This window comes from Neopelma chrysocephalum, unplaced genomic scaffold, assembly GCF_003984885.1.
Source record: "Neopelma chrysocephalum unplaced genomic scaffold, ASM398488v2 Primary Assembly neopelma1_43, whole genome shotgun sequence".
NCBI lineage: Eukaryota > Metazoa > Chordata > Aves > Passeriformes > Pipridae > Neopelma > Neopelma chrysocephalum.
Window position 1 is genome coordinate 18141874 of NW_020897702.1, and position 18325 is coordinate 18160198.

The window sequence follows — 18325 nt, forward strand, 5'->3', positions numbered from 1 at the left end:
CAGATAACCTTCACATAATCACTCCGACTTTAAGCCTGACACAAGGGTAAACTTGTACATAAACTCTGTATCTTCGCTGTAGGAGTGAATAATGGAAAAAGCTGTTACATCAACTTGAAGTTAGAAACAACAGCCCACAAGTATCAGAAGTTTTGTTCTTTGCTCACTGTGTTCGTTTAGAGAACAACAACCACGCAGCACAACTGACCACTAATGCCACTTGGCAGTAGCACTATAACAGCACTGAGTGTCAGAAAATACTACACATGCATGCTAGAGCTGAACTAACATAGGAGACAGCAACTAAAAATTTAAAATAAAAAAGAAAATTATCCCCCTACGCCACAGAAAGAAATGCAATGCCCATTCTTCTATCTGTATTTAATTCTCTAAATTCACATGCCTGGAAAACACAGAAATTAACCATTTTCACAGAATATTCGTAAGATGACTGAGTACAGCCTGGTTTACCCCATTAAATTTCTTATAAGTTTCACTACTTTAGATATAAAATCCAAATATTCCAGAATTGATTAAATAAATCAAGCTATTTCTTCAGTTTTTGAAGGCTTAAAAATGAAATAGTCAAGTCTGATCCCTGGTCTCTCACCTTAATGCTACAAATTATCTGTGTGGTCTACCACTATTTCTTATGCTGATGGATGGTCTTGATCTCCTCAAAGTCAGATGAAGAAATAGATACAGAACTCATTAGCATCAAGTTCCATTTTCCTTCATTATATATTTTACTTCATTTTCCTCTATATATGCCCACTCAGTCCCCTCCTCAAGAAAAAAAAAAATCAGCTCTTAAGACTTCAACTTCTAGAAGCTTCTGGTACAAGTCAAATTCAATGAAGTTAACAGGAGTTCTCATGCACATCTGGCTTATAAACAGCTTGCTACTTCAGTCATATGCACTTCTGCTTATTGTTTTGTTCTTTAGACTTTCGGTAATCTAGACAGTCTACCAGAAATCTTTCAGTGGACTATTACAGCTTTTAATGATTAAAGCTAGTGCGATAAGAAATGCTCAGTTTCAGAGGGAGAGTAGTGATCACTGATGTTTTTTGTAGTCACTAGTATTAACTGCTCACTCGAAGGAAGAGGCTGCAAGTAGTGAGGAAATTGTTTCCTGCTTAATTTGAGAAGCTGATGTCTGCATTGTGACCCCACAGATAAGTAGTGCATAAAAATAAAAATTCACTGACAAGCTTTAACAAGTACTTCCCTGTTTTCCTGTCCACTGAATAAGAGCTATTGTTTCTGCTTATGGACCTGGTTTATAGCTTACAGCTCCTGTTTTAAATCACGCTATGAAATCACAGAGTAAGAGCTGCCAAGTACTCCTGTACTGCTTGATGATTAAAACATATATTCCAAGTAATTCACCTCAGAGACAAACATCAGCATCACTTCTTCTCTAAACACCGGCATAACTTTTAATTGGTACCAAGGGGCTCTGTAAAAAGCACTTTGTTTTTTCCTTCACCAGAAGTCAAAAGTGCTATTGTATTATGGTGCCAGGCATGAAAAACAAACCCATCTTAACCATTCCCGACATCTGTTACTATTCTGAGACACCAACCTGAGTCACAATAAGATGCTAAAAAAGCTGCTAACCACAATTAAAAATGATAACCTCAATCCATCTCAATACCTTTTTAAGCAAGTTTTAGACCCATGGTTGAAAACTACTCTCTTAACTTTAAAAACATTTATATATAACTGTTGTATACACGTTTTTAGTGTCACTTTTACCAACAACGGTGAAAATTTCAAATACTGAAAAATGCTGAATTGGATGAAGAATATGTTGTTCCATAAATGCAAATTTCCTTCTTGTGAGTACAAGAGATGGAACATTTTTTTAAGAGCAAAACTGCACCCTCAGTTTTGATTAATTTGACAAACTAAGACAACACTGCTATAAAAAGTCTGTGGTGTTATAAAAAGTCACCACATTTTCTTTACTGAGCACATTCATGAAGTAACCTGCCTGAATTCAAACTGATTTTTGATGTAGTACTGATTTCTAGTTAGAGCAGGAAAATTTTTTATTCATGCACTTCCTTTCAATTGGTCCTTTCTGTAAAATAGAAAAAATCATGTCTGAAAAAAATATATCTTCCCTTCCCCTTTGTAGTCCTCAAATTCTTTTCTAGCTTGAAACTTGTGTTCTAATTTTCGCATTTTCAATCAAAGCTTTCATTTTCTATGCTTCAGAACTTCAGCCTGTAACACAAAATAGGGTATTAAAGACTCCTGATATAGCCAGAAAGGATCAAATTGCATTACTTTTTCAACTTCATTACTTTGAAGCTTCAAGATAGCTTCCTTTTATGTACACACAATATGAAGTGTAGATGCATTTCAGAGCACAAAGACTTGCATGTGAATTGACTAAGCTATGAAATACTGACATAGGTGTGAAATATAGGAGGTTATTAAATGCAATCAGAACTTTTCTTTTGGAAAGAATGAGACAATTGACATGTATTAGTTCAATCTGATTGAAGGACCAGGCTCACTAAGTTGCTGAACAAAAATTACTTTGTACTTGTTAGATTGGTTCTTAGACAAATTCATAGCAGTTCACAAAGCAAAGTGTGTGCTTACAAAGTGTGATTGTGGGGAAGGGTCTGAGAGCACATTAAGGCTCATGCAGCCATCAATTATCAAATTGAGTGAAGAGATAAAAGAGATATCTCTCTTTTCTAAGATGACAGTTGATCACTGAGAAGTCTTCAAATATCAGGAAATTTAAGGCTTCATTCTCTCAGCGGTACTGCACATAAACCACCACAAGCTCTCAGGCTATGTTTTTTGTAACACTGGTATTTGTGCTAAAGACAGGGATACAGAAGTACAAAGCAAGGCCACACAAAGGCCAGAGCAGCTGCCTGACTCAAGACCCTCCCCAGTATGCTCTAAGATTATTTCTACTTGGGTAAAGAGAAGTAGATGGCTCTTGGCTGCCTCACCAAATCCTTCCAATAAATTTGAACCATGGTCACAGACACAGCTGCTTACAAAGAAACCATCCAGACTGTAGTGGTCTTTCTGCAGCTCTATACTTCCTACACTCTCTGTAAAGTTCAGTTTTGGATGGATTAATTTAACACACAAATCACAAGCAATCTTTTAGCAAGCAAGCAAAATACCAAAGTGGAAGTGAGAACAGACTTGAATGCAGAAGTCACGCTAGTACATCAGCACTCAAAAAGAGACCAATATCAACGTCCCCAATATAGATACAATTTGTTGATGTAAAGATGAGGGTGATTGCAGAGTTTCTGCTTCAAGGGCCATCTACTGATAAGGGTTGCTAAGGACAGAAAGGCCAGCAAGCAAGCAAAGGCACTCGTCACACTGACACAGGCACTGCTTGACCTATTTCTCAATATTCTAGACTTTTAGCCCTGTCATCAGGGATGTCTGAAACTTAAAACTGTAAATAGGAGGAAGTTCAATGCAAATCAGCATTGAGCTGAATTCTGTTATTTCATGTTATTTCTCCATTTTTATAAAAGTAGATTTAAATATCATTGATTCTCAGTAAAAGCTGACCCTCAAGCAATGCTACAGGTCTATAGCCCTTCATGCCAAGAGGTTGGAAGGTTAGAGGTTGGAACTGCACATGAAAATTCTGAGCCTCAGTTCTCCAATGTGCAACATTAATAAATTATTCACAGTGCTCAAGAGGTAACTTTTTAAGCAACAAAATTCATGCACAGAATCTGTTTAGACTTTTAACATTTTCGTTTGTAGAAATATAAAACCTTTAAAGAGTCTATTTAAATATATTTTTAATATAAATAGGTATAAAAATGTTTCCTTTGTGAGCACAACATTTTGCCATCTTATAAAGTATTTTTTATATTGGATGGTTTTATATAAATTATTCCAACTTATAATGAAAACCATCAAAGAGAGAAACAAGAATGAAAACAGGATCCTTATCTAAGGAGAAAGACTCAACAGCATGGAACATAAGCAAATGATTCATTCATGAGCTCTAAGTAAATATAATGTAAATAATTAAACTTCAACAATCCTGAGAGGTGGCAAAGTATCACCACTCCTATTTAACACGTTAATCATAGCATTTATGTTCCACTACAGAATAACAATGTAATTACAGACAGCAGCTCTCAGTGCGTGTTTCATAAGGAGAGAATGCAGTTCTACACACTATGTTACTGATAAAGAGCAGTCTTACAGCCCCTGTGTGATCAGACCTCTCATGCTACCCCTGTATCTTCCAAGTGCCAGGCAGCAGCAATCAAATCTTTGGTGAATATGAAAAATACATTAACATATACACACCTCCCACCCTGTTCAACAATACTAGTAAGTTTTCCGACAAGGACAACAAGGATGTCAAGGCCTGCACATAGGCTCCCTCTTTCCCGCAGCAGCCACTCTCAGCTGACATGATTTTGCTTGAAGCATGAGAGGAAGAGAACAAGGAAGAGACTGAAGAGAACAGCACGTGGCATCAACTTTACAACACGATGTGGCACTTTCCTCCCTTCTCTCAACACCTATCTACATCCCAAAATCCACATATCTCAGCTACACAGCCCCTCAGCCACTTTGCTGGCGACTGGAAGGCACATAGGCTGTCTCTGCCGAGAGCTGAGGAGAAAAAACAGGTGACACCACAAGTCAGGGAGGAGATGAGGACAGAGGTGTCACGGCATGGTGACAAAGGGCGGTTCAGACCGCGGCACAGAATTAGAATCACTGATACCATGATAACAATGTGTAACCGGTGTGCCAGAACAATTAAGAGTTACACCACCACTACAGGATTGATATCCTGGCCAAGGCTGACCACACGCTGTGGAAGATATTTGCAGTATGTTACAAAAATAAGATTCAGGGCTGTTAGAAGGGTTAATTGAGAGACACAAATCTCAAATCACTACTTGAGAGAGCATTAGACAGAGATGTTTTCAAGACACAGAAATTCCGTGATTTATGCAGGGAGATCACTGGAACAGGAGCATTCCCAAACCAATAACACTGTCTGCAGAAGGTTATAACCTCAAAGGATGGATTTCTCACTAAAATTGTTCCCAATCTATCTCTCACCTCAAATAACAGGCATCTTGATTCTCAAATTATTCCATAGCTATTCAAGATAACCTTAAAAGGGTTCTCTGTTTTCTTCATGTCTATTATCTCTGGAAGTGTAATCTTCCCATCTTGCTCACTCCATCATTAAGTTCACCTTCTACAAAGCTGAAATAGGAGATATTCAATCCACATATCACCCAAGATGCCCAGCCACAAGTTGCACCAGCAGAGGTTTACATAAGATATTAACAAAAAATTATTCACTGACATAGTTATCAAGCATTGGAACAGGGTGCACAGGGAGGTGGTTGAATCAACAACCCTGGAGGTGTTTAAAGGAGTGTAGACGTGGCACTTGGAGATGTGGTTAGTGGTGAACTTGGTAGTGCTGGGTTAACAGCTGGACTTGATCTTAACCTAAATTATTCCATGCCTGTGAATTAAACACCTCCTTCCCACCACTCCGTATGTAGACCAGAGCATGAAATTTAGATGCACGCGACAAGCCTGATTCTAAACAAATCAAGAGAATGCTCGAAAAACATCCTCTTCCCTTACTGTACCTCCCAGTATAAGGAACCATTACCTCCCCCGTGAAAACCAGGTACAGCAGAGGTGACAACACAGATCTTCCTCAACACATCAAAAGGATCTGCTGACTGTTTTTGTGAAAACCTACGAACAAGCAGGGGTCCAAGTCTTACCCAAGGAAACCAAACCAACACTTGAAGCCAGTGTTGCAGAGCCCTCTGTTCTGTCCACGAGCTATGGATTTTGCAAACAAATTGGGAGAACAGACAGGATGACAAAGATCAGGTTAGTAACAGAAATCTTTTCCATATTTCATCTAGTGAAAGCTGTCCCTGCCCAGGGCTGGGAGAAGGGTTAGAACTACATGATCTTTAAGGTTCCTTCCAACCCGAACCATTCTGTGATAAAGAAAACAAAATAAATCACACAGCTGATGTTTGCAAACACCACCAGGGCACAGCCGCGGTCCCCGGCCCCTCGCTGCCGAGCAGGATGTGCTGGAATACGGACCCCGCTGTCAGGATACGGTGTACAGACACGCAAGAGAGCAGACTACCTAATACTCTAAATAGTTGCACTTTTAAATGGAATATTCAAGGCTTGGAGCATTTTACCAAAGCGACTGAGCACTGAGTGTTTTTTTATAAATAATTAGTAATGGAGTGTTCCGATACACTCAGAAACCTGCGGATAGTCCTGTCCCACCTATGTCTCAAGTGAGGCTAGTGACAGTGGACAATGCCATCCGCATGCCCACGAAAACCCCCTCCCGCCCACCCCCGGCTCCCAGGTACCGGCTGGCTCAGGTAGCGCGTCCGGTATGGTCCAGCTGCCGGCGCGGTGCCCCTGCGGAGGCGGGGAGGGGCGGGCAGGGCGCCGGCCGCGCCGAGGAGCGGAAGAACCAGGAGGAGCCGCAGCATTACGGCGGGCAGAAGGAGAAGAAGGAGAAGAAGGAGAAGGAGGACGAGAAGGAGAAGGATCAGCGCTTTATCCTGGCCCCGCTCCCGGCCGGGGCTGCCCCGAGCGGGACCCGGCGGGGGGCGGGGCCAGCCCGGCACGTGCAGGGGCGGGCACTGAGCAGCGGAGCCTTCTGATTGGCTGGGCAGTCGGGGATGAGCTCGCGCGCCCGTTCGCGGTTGGCTGAGGCCACTTCAACAGGTGTTTCGGGCGCGCGATTACCCGCGAGGGGACAGCGATTGGCTACGCGGAGCACGCGATCCGCCCACCTCGGCGCTGCGTGTCTTGTGCGCGCGCTGACCCCTCCGTGCGTTGTGATTGGGAGAGCCGGGTCGCCCTGCCGTCCCGCTGAGTCACGATTGGATGAGCGCCGCCTCGTCCCGCCCCCACCAGGGGCCCGCAGCAGCCCGCACTTCCGCCCTTCCGCGCTGGCCTCAGGGCCGGGGTGAGCCGGGGGCATCGAGCGTAGCCCCGACCCCGCCAGGCTGGGTCGGCCCGGCCCTGCCAGTGGAGGGAGGCTCAGGGGGGGAAAACTGGGTGTGAGGCGTGTTAACGACTCGTGTTTTGCTTTTCCTCAGGGAGAAAGCGAGGCGGCAGGATCACTAGGGGGCACCAGGCACCGGCGGGAGCCGCAGGGAGAGCGGGGCTGCCGAGAGGCAGCGAGTGCGGCGGGAGCAGCTGGAGGGCTCGTGGTTCCCCGGCCGAGCGCTGAGGTTTGGGTTGGTTTGTTTATTACAAAAAATTAAAGTAAAACAGATCTGTTTGTACTGTGCTCTTTTAACTTGTGTCCAGACAACGAGTTTTGTATTTCTTCCAAAGAGAAATAGAGCTGCAGATCTTGAGTCTCTTTACCCTTGCCAGAACCTGCGTGAGCACTTACATGCTGCGTTATATCCCTCGTATTTCAATGGAATATTTGCAGTGTTTTCTGCTTTTTGGGATGCGTTTTTGTTTTTTTCTAATGTCTTTTAAAAGTGCAGGTAAAAAAAAAAATGTAAGCTTTGTTTCTCTAGTTCTGAGTTGAAGACCAGTGTTTGCAGAATTACAAGTGTAGAATCATTTCAGTTTTTAACCTCATGTTGTGACTTCACTCTAAATTAAGGAAAAAAATCAGAAAGTGATTTGCTGTAGTGCTGCATTCAAGGTTAGTTAGACTAAAGATTCCCTAAATACAAATGAGAATTTGTATGATCTGTCTGCAATAGTGTGCAATGCCGTGAACGCTTCCTTCTTATTACGTAGCTTCATCCTTTTTTTTTTCTCTTTTTAAAGAGTTAATTAGGGGTAATAATAGATGTTACTTTAATTGAGTTATTATTCAAACAATGGTCATTTTTTCCTGAGGGCTGTTTTTTAAAGTGTTCAAGCAACCCAACTAAAAGCAGTTAATATTAACATCTCATAAAATGAGAACTCCTCAAATCATTTCAACTTACTCGTTTCAGGTGAAGCTCTGAGAACATGAGTAGTGTGAAGGGACTTTTGGCTGCCTCTGTGATTTCCATCCAGAATTCCTGTTTCATCTATCCTGCCTGTCAAAACTGCTTATCTAGGCTGATACTGGATTCTAGGAGGTATGTCCTGTTTTGGGGATCATTAACTCTTTTCCATTAACTTGGAGAATCTCTGTTAGCTGAACACAAGTTGAAGGAAATTGGTGAAAATCCAGCTGTTGTAGAAAAAAGTGCTGATTTCAGATATTTATGTTGCTTATCATTATTTGAATCTCTTTGTATTCCAGTAGCAGCTTGGAGATCATTGTGGACTGAGAATTCTATTGCATTCAGTGCCATGCAATATCAAAGGACAGTTTAGCAGAATAAATGATGTGTGTTAATGGCTTCCAAGTGCATCCCCTACAGTCTGTCCAGTCCCTCATGCTGTTCTTAAGTTGGAAAGCATTGACTGAAAGCCCCTCTAAATGAAATTCTGATTTGATTTTTTTTTCATCTCATTCTATATGTGCAACCCACCAGGTAGTCCTGTATGACTCTTCCGCTGACTGTGTGTCCAGAAATTTGTGAGCTTTCCTTTCTAATTGCAGTGTTGGGTGAAGAACAGTAAATCAATGAATGTCAGCACTGAGTGGAAGGAGCTGACTTTGTAAAGCAGGGATATCTGTTGTTTCAAATGCTGAAGTACAAGGTGACAGTGCTGGGTCCTGATGATTTTTTTTAAACCTAGGTATTTATACTAATGCTGCAGGATGAAAAATCCCAAACCAGAATAAAACTTGAAAAATCAGAGTGTAGGGAATTGAAAATTACACCCCAACAGTCACTCAAAGCCCACCGACTCTCCAATTTCACAAGAGGGTAGCATTTAATACATTAGTAAAAGAAGCCAGAGGCATTCTGTCATGATACGGACACCTTGCTCTGAGAGTTTGGTAAGATTAATGCCTCAGGAAGTACAGAAGAAGAAAAAACATCTTACAGCTTTTGATGGAATATTTGATACATTATAGTAGTAATACTGCTGGTAACTTCTTACCTCAGCAGTGATTAACAGAAGTTCATGCATTCAATCTTTTTTATCCTTTTACTGTCTTTTGTCAGGTTTAATTGTCTAAAATGTGGCTGCACCGGTGAAGCTAAAGATGCAAGCTACAGATATAGATTGTCCCTAAAGATTGCTGACACTAGTGATTTGTTTGACATCACTGTTTTTGGAAGTTGCTTAGATCCATTCTTTGGGGTCACCGCAGAAAATCTGCAGAGGTAAGGAATGGATTCTGTCTGACCGTATAGCTGCTGCTTTTTATTCAGCCTAAAAACATTGAGATGAGCCTAGATGATGGGGAAACGAGTGGGAAGAAGCTGCTGAAGTGTTCCAGCATTTCCTTAGTACCAATCACCTTGAGAAAATGCTGAAATTTGATTTTATTTTTTTTCCCCTGAAACCTTTGCATCTAGGGTTGCTTTTAGGTAGTAGAAGAAATCCTCCACTTGTCTGTTGAAGGCAGCTAAGTGAGCTTTACAGTTTGGTTGGTTTGGCTTCTTCCTTGTGTCCTTTCTTCTTTATTTGAGATAGAGCCTCTGGGTTTTGATTTTTTAACAGTTTGGATGCACTTTTGACTTTTCTTTAGTATGACCAGATTCTCCTTTAGAGAGAAGGGATTTCTAAGAACGCCTGTTAGTCCTCAGGGCCTGACAACGCACATTATAGGCTTCAGATTTTCTGAAATGTGAAACTGCTTCGATAGGATATTCAGATGCATTCCCTGCTTCTTTCTCTAGTCTGTTATTTTTCCAGTGCCTTGTTTTATCACTGGCTCAAAGACAAATGCTTTTTTAATCCCATATTAGCGGCATTAATAATATACTCATGGCAGGCATTCTGCCCTACACTACTGTACTGCTGTCAGCCATGAAAAGCAGTTTTTCTCCTTGTATGGATACTGCCATGCTGTAAAGGTCTGGGCAGGAAGGATGTGTAAGCAATAGCAGCATATCGACAGCCTTATATAGTCACTGTGTTCATCGAAAAATCACAACCACACAGGGAACACCCGAAAATTGTGAGTGTATTAAACCTACTCAGAGTGGTTGTTTTGTTTACTTCTATTTCACTAACAAATTAAGTGAACTAAGCAGTCGAATTCATAGGTTCCTGTTTTCATTCTGTGTTTAGTTTAAACTACCACAAAATTTTCTCCTTAGCACGTGTCCTCTTTAGCACTATAGTACAGCTCAAATACTACATAGGGCTTCCTTGTCAGTCCAATACTTCTGTATGTTTTTACTCAAGGTATATTCAAGACTTCAATCAGCTGTCAGGAGAAACAAATGCAGGGGCATTTACAGGAGCATTAGTTCAAGCAGTGGAAACCTGTTTCATTGGAAAAAGATTTATATTTGGATTGAAGGTAATTTTAATCCATGTTACTCTCTTTTAATGAGTTTTTTTCACCAGGTTTTGTAGCCAATAAGGAGTATAGACTGAGTTATCAATGCATCATGTACAACATCTCTTGGGAATTTGAGAAGATTTAAGGCTAGGACATGAGAATGTTTCTGCTTCTTTTCCCCAAGACTCCTGTGTTATTTCAGATGAGTCACATCCAAAAGTCATCTTGAATGGCAGTAGTCAGCTTGACAGCTTGTCAGGGTGCTTTTCAGAGAGCCTGAGCAGTGCCAGCTCCTGTGCATATCAGTAACAGCTTGGAGTCTGTAAAAAACCATGTACGGTTTAAGCAAGAAACAAGACTGTCTTTCCAAGCACTGCCCTACCTTTCCCATGCTGCGTGGTCTCCTGGTGTCTGAAATGTAAGGAGAAACACATCCCCCTGCACCCTTTTAATATTTTTGGATTTAAGAGCATGTTTCAAATTGTTGATAAAGTACAGCTGTTCAACATCCGCATGTGTGGCTCTTCTATGTGTTTAACAGACTTTGAAATATTAGTTCTTAGTAATCCTTCCACAGAAACGGTTTTCTGAGTTCTCTTCAAGTGGTGCTGGTATGAGTCATTCATTTTATGAAATCTGTCAACTAAATACTACCTGGCAGGGGTTTTTCCTCTCCCACAGGTATCATGATATTTGTATCTGAGTTTAGATTTTCCTAATGCACAACATCTTAATTAATGGAAGTTGGAGTACTTAATGGATTAACTTTACTTGCCTGGAACCCTTCTTCAGGTCTCTGTGCCTGATGCCTTTACAAATCTTACATATCAACAGCCATATCAAATGGCTGCTGCTGCACACACAAGGGCTGAACACACACTGAAAGACCATTTGCTCAGCCCTTGTTTGTAGACATTTCTGTGTAGTTGTGTTCAGCTATGCCTACAGTTGTACCCTCTCAGATAAAACTCAGTCAGATTACCACACTTTTTTAAGATTTGCCTTGGAAGGGTGTTGTCCTTGGCTAACAGCCTTCAGCCTCAACCCTTACACAGATTCAGGGAGGAGGAGGGTTGTTGGAGATAACTATATTTGCTTTTTGGCCTCTGGCTTTGCCAGACCTTGAGGGGTAGATGAGAAAGGGTTTATCCACTTAAGATATTAGATAATTCCCTCTGTTTTAAATGTAATTTTTCACCTGTAGTTTCTGTGTAGAGAGAAGCAGGTTTTATAAAGTATTGCAGCTGAAGCTCCTCTGAAACACTACTCTCCATAAAAATCTGAGAAGATAAAAATTATAGCTTATTTCCCTTTCACGGTGTAGTGCATAGAAAATATCATGCTGGCTTTGGTAGCTGAGCTGCCAAGTCAAGTATCTGGCACCAGAGTGCTTTGCTTCAAGTGCTGCCCAGTGCCTCCTGGATAAAAGCATTGGCCTGAGGCAGCAAGCCGTTGGCACTGAACTGCACTGGAGGAAGCCCGGAAGCATCCAGTGCCCTAAAGGGAGGAAAAAATTTTCTGTGAAGTCCTTTCTTACAATTCTTGGTTGTTTTTCCAGCTCCAAAACTTTGTGTCATTGCAACAAGCAAAGAACCTCTCACTGTGATGCCCTTTATAGCCATTGCCAGTGCTTATTTCCCAGAGACTGCTTTGTGTGACACACTGTTTTGTATTCTCTTCCCTGCAGATCCTGAGAAAAAGTGAGACCTAAATTTAAGCCTGACTTAAAAGACATGTTAATTTTTTTTTTCTAAGTTGGTTGGTTCTTTGTTTTCTTTCCCCCCCAGGGTTGTGCAAGGGAAGATGGAGGGTGTTCTGCTGCCAGCAGCATCTTGCAAAACTGTTCCAGAACTAATAGAAGTACGAAAAACCTTACAGCTTGCCAGATCTTCCTGCCAAATGCTGCTGTTACTGGCTTTACTGTTATCAGCTACTTAGATCATCTCCTGCAGTCGGCAAAACTCAGGAGTGGTAATAACACCTCATATTTACCTGATGCATCATCAGCTCCAATGGATGAACCTCTCAGTGAGCTCAGCAGCTTGTCTAGCCTGAACAGAAACTCCTGTTTTGTTCAGTCTAGTGGCAGAGAAAGTTTTTTAGGGTCCTGGCAACAATCCTTCAGCCTGACTTCATCTGTTGCTTGGGTAACAGCGGAAGACTTTCCCACTCTGGAAGTGGGAAAGCTGGTGAGTGAACAGCATGAAGAAGAGGCGAGGCCTGTCTTTGCAGAATCTTGCAGTGTAAGCCTCAGCAATCAAACTCCTTGGGTTTCACAGTTTTGCAGCTCTTCTGTGAAGGAAGGAGATAAAGAGAAGGATAATGATTTAAGTTCTCAGCTTAGTTGGATTGACAGTATCTCTGTAACTGGTAAATTGGTGAGAGTACCCTCTCCAAGGAGTGAATGTTCACAAGGAAAGTGTTCCAAGTTGTTACAACATCCCTTGGAATCTGAGGTAAAACACATTTGCCTGAAGACTAATAGTAGAAATTATTGTTACCCAGAAAAATTCCACAAATCCTTTGTTTACAAGAGAGGTGCCTCAGCTCCTAATCATGTAACCATAGCTGGAGTGTCTCAGGTGGGCTCTATGCTTTGGGAAGAGCTCCCGTTCTCGGAAAGCCTAAATGATTTGTTAGCCAGAATAGAAGATGACAAGGATATTGTAACATCACCCAGCCTTGATGCAGGCAAATATGCCCTTCTTGAACATAGAAAGTTGAGTGTAAATCTTAACAAATCGTGTCCCAGGCAAACCCCAGTGGCTGGTGATTTGCCAAGGAGCATCTCGGGGAGGTTCTCGCCACCCGCAGAGAATGATAGTTGGGAGAACACACTGTTGGCTTGTCTTCAGTCGAATGCAAATCCTCCAAGTGATGAGGTGTCACAATGTGAGTCTTCCTCTGGTGTATTTTCTTCAATCATTAAGGAATGTGGATCATCTTGCTTTATATCTAATCCCCATCTACCTCTTGTGTCACTGTCCTCACCGGTTACATCAGAGCCATCTGTTTCTGAGAGCAGATGTGTGCAGTCCGAAGAAGCAAATAGTGACACTTCAGATTCATCTTGGTCTTTTATTAGTCTGCATGGAGAAACCTCCTGTTTAAAAAGGAGCAAGGCAACTACCTGTGTGCATTCTGCACGTGATAGCTATTTAGCTGCTTGTGAAAATAAAGAAAATTATTCTTCTACACCAAGCCAAAAAACAGATCTTACATTCACGGGAGCCTGGGACTCTGTTCCACTAACTCCCCACGATACAAGTAGGATATATAAAAGAGAATTAAAACCATTGACAAAACTGTCAGATAATACCTTCAAAAGTGTTAGAAGGCGGGAAGTGCAATGGAACAATATCTTCCCTGAAGGCAGCTACAATGCTTCTGCTGATCTCTTTGATGCAAGTGCAAGAGAGGTATCAAAACCTGTAGAATTTCTAAATAAAGCATGTAATTCTTTAATACAGGAAGATACTTTGACAGAGAAGGTCACGGCTCTTGAATTGGTGCTTTGTCCTGGCGGTGTTCCTTGTAACAGTTCAAAACTGAGCTCATCCCTACACAGGTCCCCTCGTGCTTTTAGTAAGCACAGTACACCCATAGCTTGCTCCTTTCATGACTCAGAATGCAGTTCAGTTAGTGTTCAAGACTTTGTTCCTTATTCACAGTCGACTCCTGTGACAAAACCTCTGCAGAAAGTGTGGCCAGGGGAGGAAAGAAGCTCTTTTGTCACCCTCTTCACCCCTAAAAATCCCACTAAAGTGCATTCCAAATGCAAGCGATCTAGATCTTCCTTTCAAAACACTTTGCTGCAGCAGCTTACTGGCAAGTTAGTGAAACGTGGGAGGCCAAGTAGCAGGGAAGACAAAGAAAGTAGTAGCTCTGCTTCACAGCAGTTCCTTAACAGCCAACTGCCTGCCAACTTTGAGGAGTGGATCCCTCCCTCTTCAAACAAAAGACATAATCCAACTGTGCCTTTAAATTTCAAAAGAATGTGCTGGGCTACTGACTTGCAATCCACCTGTGGGCACACTGGCAGGGATCCTGTTCCTGAAAGCAGAGAGAACAGTGAAGATTATGAAAATCTTGCCCAAAATGAGAGATTAAGCCCTGGGGACACAGCTAGTATTGTAAGAACTCCTTTATCTGCAGGTGTCACCAATGCCTTGTTTTTGAAAGATACAGTCCTGGAAACTTGTTCCCCTTCAGAATGCAAGAATCACCTTTCAAGTGGAAATTATTCAGGAGGTATATTGGAAAGGCCGACTGGCTGGTCTCCTGAGTTGTTCTTCCAAGCACGGACCCCTTTTTCCAATAAGCCAAAATACTAGAAAAAACATATTTCAATGCTGTGTTCTTTTTAATTATTTCTGTAAACTTCTGGGAAGGATCCAGCAGGATAAAAGAACTATTTAACAACTACCTGTTGGCATATGTCTTGCTAAGATGAGTTGTGTTTATTTGCAGATGTTTGTACCACAGAAATGGGGAAAATCAAAGCTTGCAGTTACTTTATTTTATTGTAAATTAACTCGAGAATGTGCAATAAAAACTTTCGTAAATGTGTGAGTATTGAATAGATCTTGCTTTATCGAGTACAGGTAAAGTGGAGTGTTTTAATGTTGCACTGTTGTCTTTTCACCACAAGACCAGCCCTGGAGTCCGTGTCCACTCCAGCTTATTACCTGATGAGACTCTGTGGAGAAAGGCCAAGTTTTCATAGAAAAATTTCAAATGCTAGATGGGTGCCTTGTCTTTGAGCCCATTTGGATCTTGTGACAGCCTTGAATTGGGGGGAGGGCACCATCCTGAGAGGTTGGTAGCAGGTCCCAGTTTTCCTGTAAGATTTTTCAAGTTAAAGACTGCTAGTGGCAGATTCCTGGCAGTGCCTTTCCCTTGTTTTGGGGTCTTCCATATCCCTCACCCAAAACAGCTGCATTTAGGATCATTGAATAGAGAAATCTTGGATGTGTTGCTGCAAGTTTGTATGTCAGGTCCTGCAGAAGGGTGTGGGAATCTGGTAGCACAGGAGTCAGCCTGAAAAACTGACATTTTATTGCAAATGAGTGTTTTTAAGGTCATAGTGCAGCTCAAAGGGGCTGGAGAGGATGCACCATCACACTTGTAGAACCAGAAGCAGACCTAAAAGTTCCTGCTGTGACTTGTTATTTTTTCTTTTGAGGCATAAAATGAATGTGCACCATTTACATTGTGACTGGTGACAGGGAGGGGTTACTTGGTTCATTCTCAGCTGCAAGGTGGACATTTTTGCATTCCTGTGTTTGAGGCCTCACCTCATTTCTATTGCACCTACTTAAGCCCCAGACTCAGTGTTTGTTCAGAAGAGTTTTGTGTCTCAGCATGCAAGGAACAAATTGTATCAATACTAGTATCTAAGGCACTTTCAGGTTATAAAGACAGCACTTCTGCCTTAGGAAACCTGAGGGGCAGACGTTGCTGGAAGTTAGAAGAGTATTGTGGGAATGTATCACTTCATGCTCATTTTGTTCCTGTGTGTTTTACTCACTATGTGGTGTTGATCATTGCTGGATTCAGGGCTAGAAGAGTTTAACGTGTGACTGAAGGGCTTCTCTAACTTCACAGTCCCCTAGTCTCACAATAGGTACCTCAGTGAGGCATCCACACAGACCACCAAGTTCGCCAGGACCTTCCTAAGGCAGCCAACAGAAACCATGTTTGGGATAGATGGAAAAAACACTTTTGGAATTTGAGCTGTAATCTTTGTGTACCTTCATATCTCTTCTACGAAATAATTGTAGAAGATTAATTTCAGGAAACTTGGGGAAGTATGAGGGCATTTACTTTTGCCACCTTGTCCCTTACCTACTATTTTTAGCATGGATCACCATTACAAAGCATATAGGTAAACCTTTTTAGTTTCTCAGTTTCTACCCTAAGTTCTGCACCTTCTAATCAAATGCATTTCCCTTTGAGGGATGGGAAGGAGAAGAGTATTTGAAATCAAACGAGCTGCTTCTGCAGCTGAGCAGGGTATAAATGAGGTACAGCCTCTCCTGCAAGGGTATGGGTGTACTCAGACTGCAGGCTGACCAAAGAAAACAGCAAGCAGCAAGTCTGTACGGGTAAATTCCCTTTACAAAGAAGCTTTTACAAAGAAGCTTTTTCAACTCAGCATTGGTTTGTTGGTTTGGTTTTTTTCACTACTTACAGTTGAGGAAACCTAGGCACAGGTTCAAAGACTTGCCTGACATAAGAGCAGGGAGCCCAACTCTGGAGGCCCTAAATTACCATCTTTTCACTGTCCTACCCTGCAAGTTACTAAAGCACTCCCCAAAACTTCTTCCCAGTGTTTAAGGATGCTGCAACAGCAGATGGCAGTGGAAAGAGGCTCAAGATTTCTTCTTATGAGTCCAAGCCTAGATCCCCACAGTCCCTGAATGTTAAATAAAAGAGAAAGGAATAGCAAAGAAAGAGGCAAAAAGGAGCAGAATTAGACATCACAATTTGATGATGTTTAATTGATAAATTGATGATGTTTTTAAGTGAGAGAGGGAAAATTTACTTTAGATATGCAGAAGAAATCCTTCACTGTGCGGATGGTGAGATACTGGCGCAGGTTGCCCAGAGAAGTTGTGGTTGCCCCATCCCTGGCTCTGTGTTCAAAGCCAGGCTGGATGGGGCTCTGAGTAACCTGGTCTGGTAGAAGGTGTCCCTGCCCATGGCAGGGGTGGTTGGAACAAGATGATCTGTAAGAGCATTTCAACTCAAACCATTCTGTGATTCCCTGACCAAAGTAACCACAAACATCATGCCTGCAAATGGAGTCACTTGTTAAGTGTGGTGCCAGTGACACCACTGCTGCCCAACACAGCAATGCTGCACTGCAAGGGACAAACAGCTCCATAATCAAGGCTTCTTGGCACAGCCAAAGGGACATGAGGGTAACAGCAGAAGCCATATAGACTTTGCAAACTGTTGATGACTTACCCAGCAGAGCTTTAGCCCTGCATTTGACAGCAAATCAAGTGCACCAGAACTGCACCATGGTTGCTTCAGTCAGGATAGTGCAGGGCTTCAGGGTGAGGCCAAGTGAGAAGGCCTGTGCCTGTACCTGTATTTACCAATGCTATGCCTGTTGAAAAGATTTTATTTATTGCAAATAAAATCCTACTTGATGAATCCTTGGGGCAAGTGGAAAAGGAGTAAGAAATGTTGCCTGCCTTGGTAAATCTGCATTTATAGCTTATGTAGAAGAAATAAAGGGAAAGACAACATTACTCATACTCAAATCACTGAGCACAGGGAAGGCAATACAGAAAAGGTTTTAAGACATCATAAAACTTGAAAACTAGTTGTTTCTAGTACAGCACATAGTAGGAAACTGCAGTTATCATTGGCTCTCTAAGCACTCCCTTGTGATGAACTAGACAGACACCCACTTTATCACAGTGGTTAGGCCTGATCCAAGTGATACGCCAGAGACTTGATGCAGCTATGAAACACTGCCAGAGCTTCTACATCATACACCTGACAGCATCTTGACATGAAATGTTTGGTCCAGCATGAGTGATTTTTCTCAGCAGACAATTCATTCACGTACTATGGTAAGTGATAGCTTTGGTGCAAGCTGATGTGATTATAATTATAAGCTTGTACAAAAAGACTAGAGCTCAGCATGTTTAATTCTGAAGGTAATAAAACTCCTGGAAATGCATACTGACTTTGTGATTGAATCCCTTTGCATAGAAATCCATAAATCAAGACTAGATTTTAAATTAGGTGGGACTTTCTGTGCCATACCATTGAAATTAATGCAGGGCAGTCAGATCTCCAGCGCTTTGTGCAAGAGGACTGCACACAGAGTGAGAGGAAAAAGTACTGTTGTGTGACAGGCCCCTGTCAGCAAGGTGACATCTT

At 41.9% G+C, this 18325-nt stretch overlaps 2 protein-coding genes and 1 long non-coding RNA gene across 4 annotated transcripts in view; 1 reads left to right on the forward strand and 2 right to left on the reverse strand.

Moving 5' to 3' along the window:
• The window catches only part of PRCP (prolylcarboxypeptidase), a 42937-nt gene extending 36292 nt beyond the window's left edge, over nt 1-6645 (reverse strand). The window contains exon 1 of one of the 2 annotated variants that reach the window (XM_027677482.1): nt 6411-6645. In XM_027677482.1, coding sequence (XP_027533283.1) covers nt 6411-6536 — 126 coding nt within the window. In that variant the 5' untranslated portion in view covers nt 6537-6645. The remainder of the gene's footprint in view (nt 1-6410) is intronic. The other variant, XM_027677481.1, reaches the window with a different exon arrangement.
• Nucleotides 2075-4642, reverse strand: LOC113964804. The gene is made up of 3 exons (XR_003533289.1): nt 4548-4642; nt 4330-4479; nt 2075-2235 (listed from the first exon to the last, which is right to left on the reverse strand). It is a non-coding gene; the product is annotated as an uncharacterized LOC113964804 (long non-coding RNA).
• A 421-nt stretch (nt 6646-7066) lies between the features above and the next one.
• DDIAS (DNA damage induced apoptosis suppressor) lies at nt 7067-14990 on the forward strand. The gene is made up of 5 exons (XM_027677483.1): nt 7067-7286; nt 8019-8147; nt 9132-9293; nt 10324-10441; nt 12211-14990. The coding sequence occupies exons 2-5, from the start codon at nt 8035-8037 to the stop codon at nt 14755-14757; spliced, it is 2940 nt and encodes a 979-aa protein (XP_027533284.1). The 5' UTR covers nt 7067-7286; nt 8019-8034; the 3' UTR covers nt 14758-14990.
• The last annotated feature ends 3335 nt before the right edge of the window (nt 14991-18325 follow it).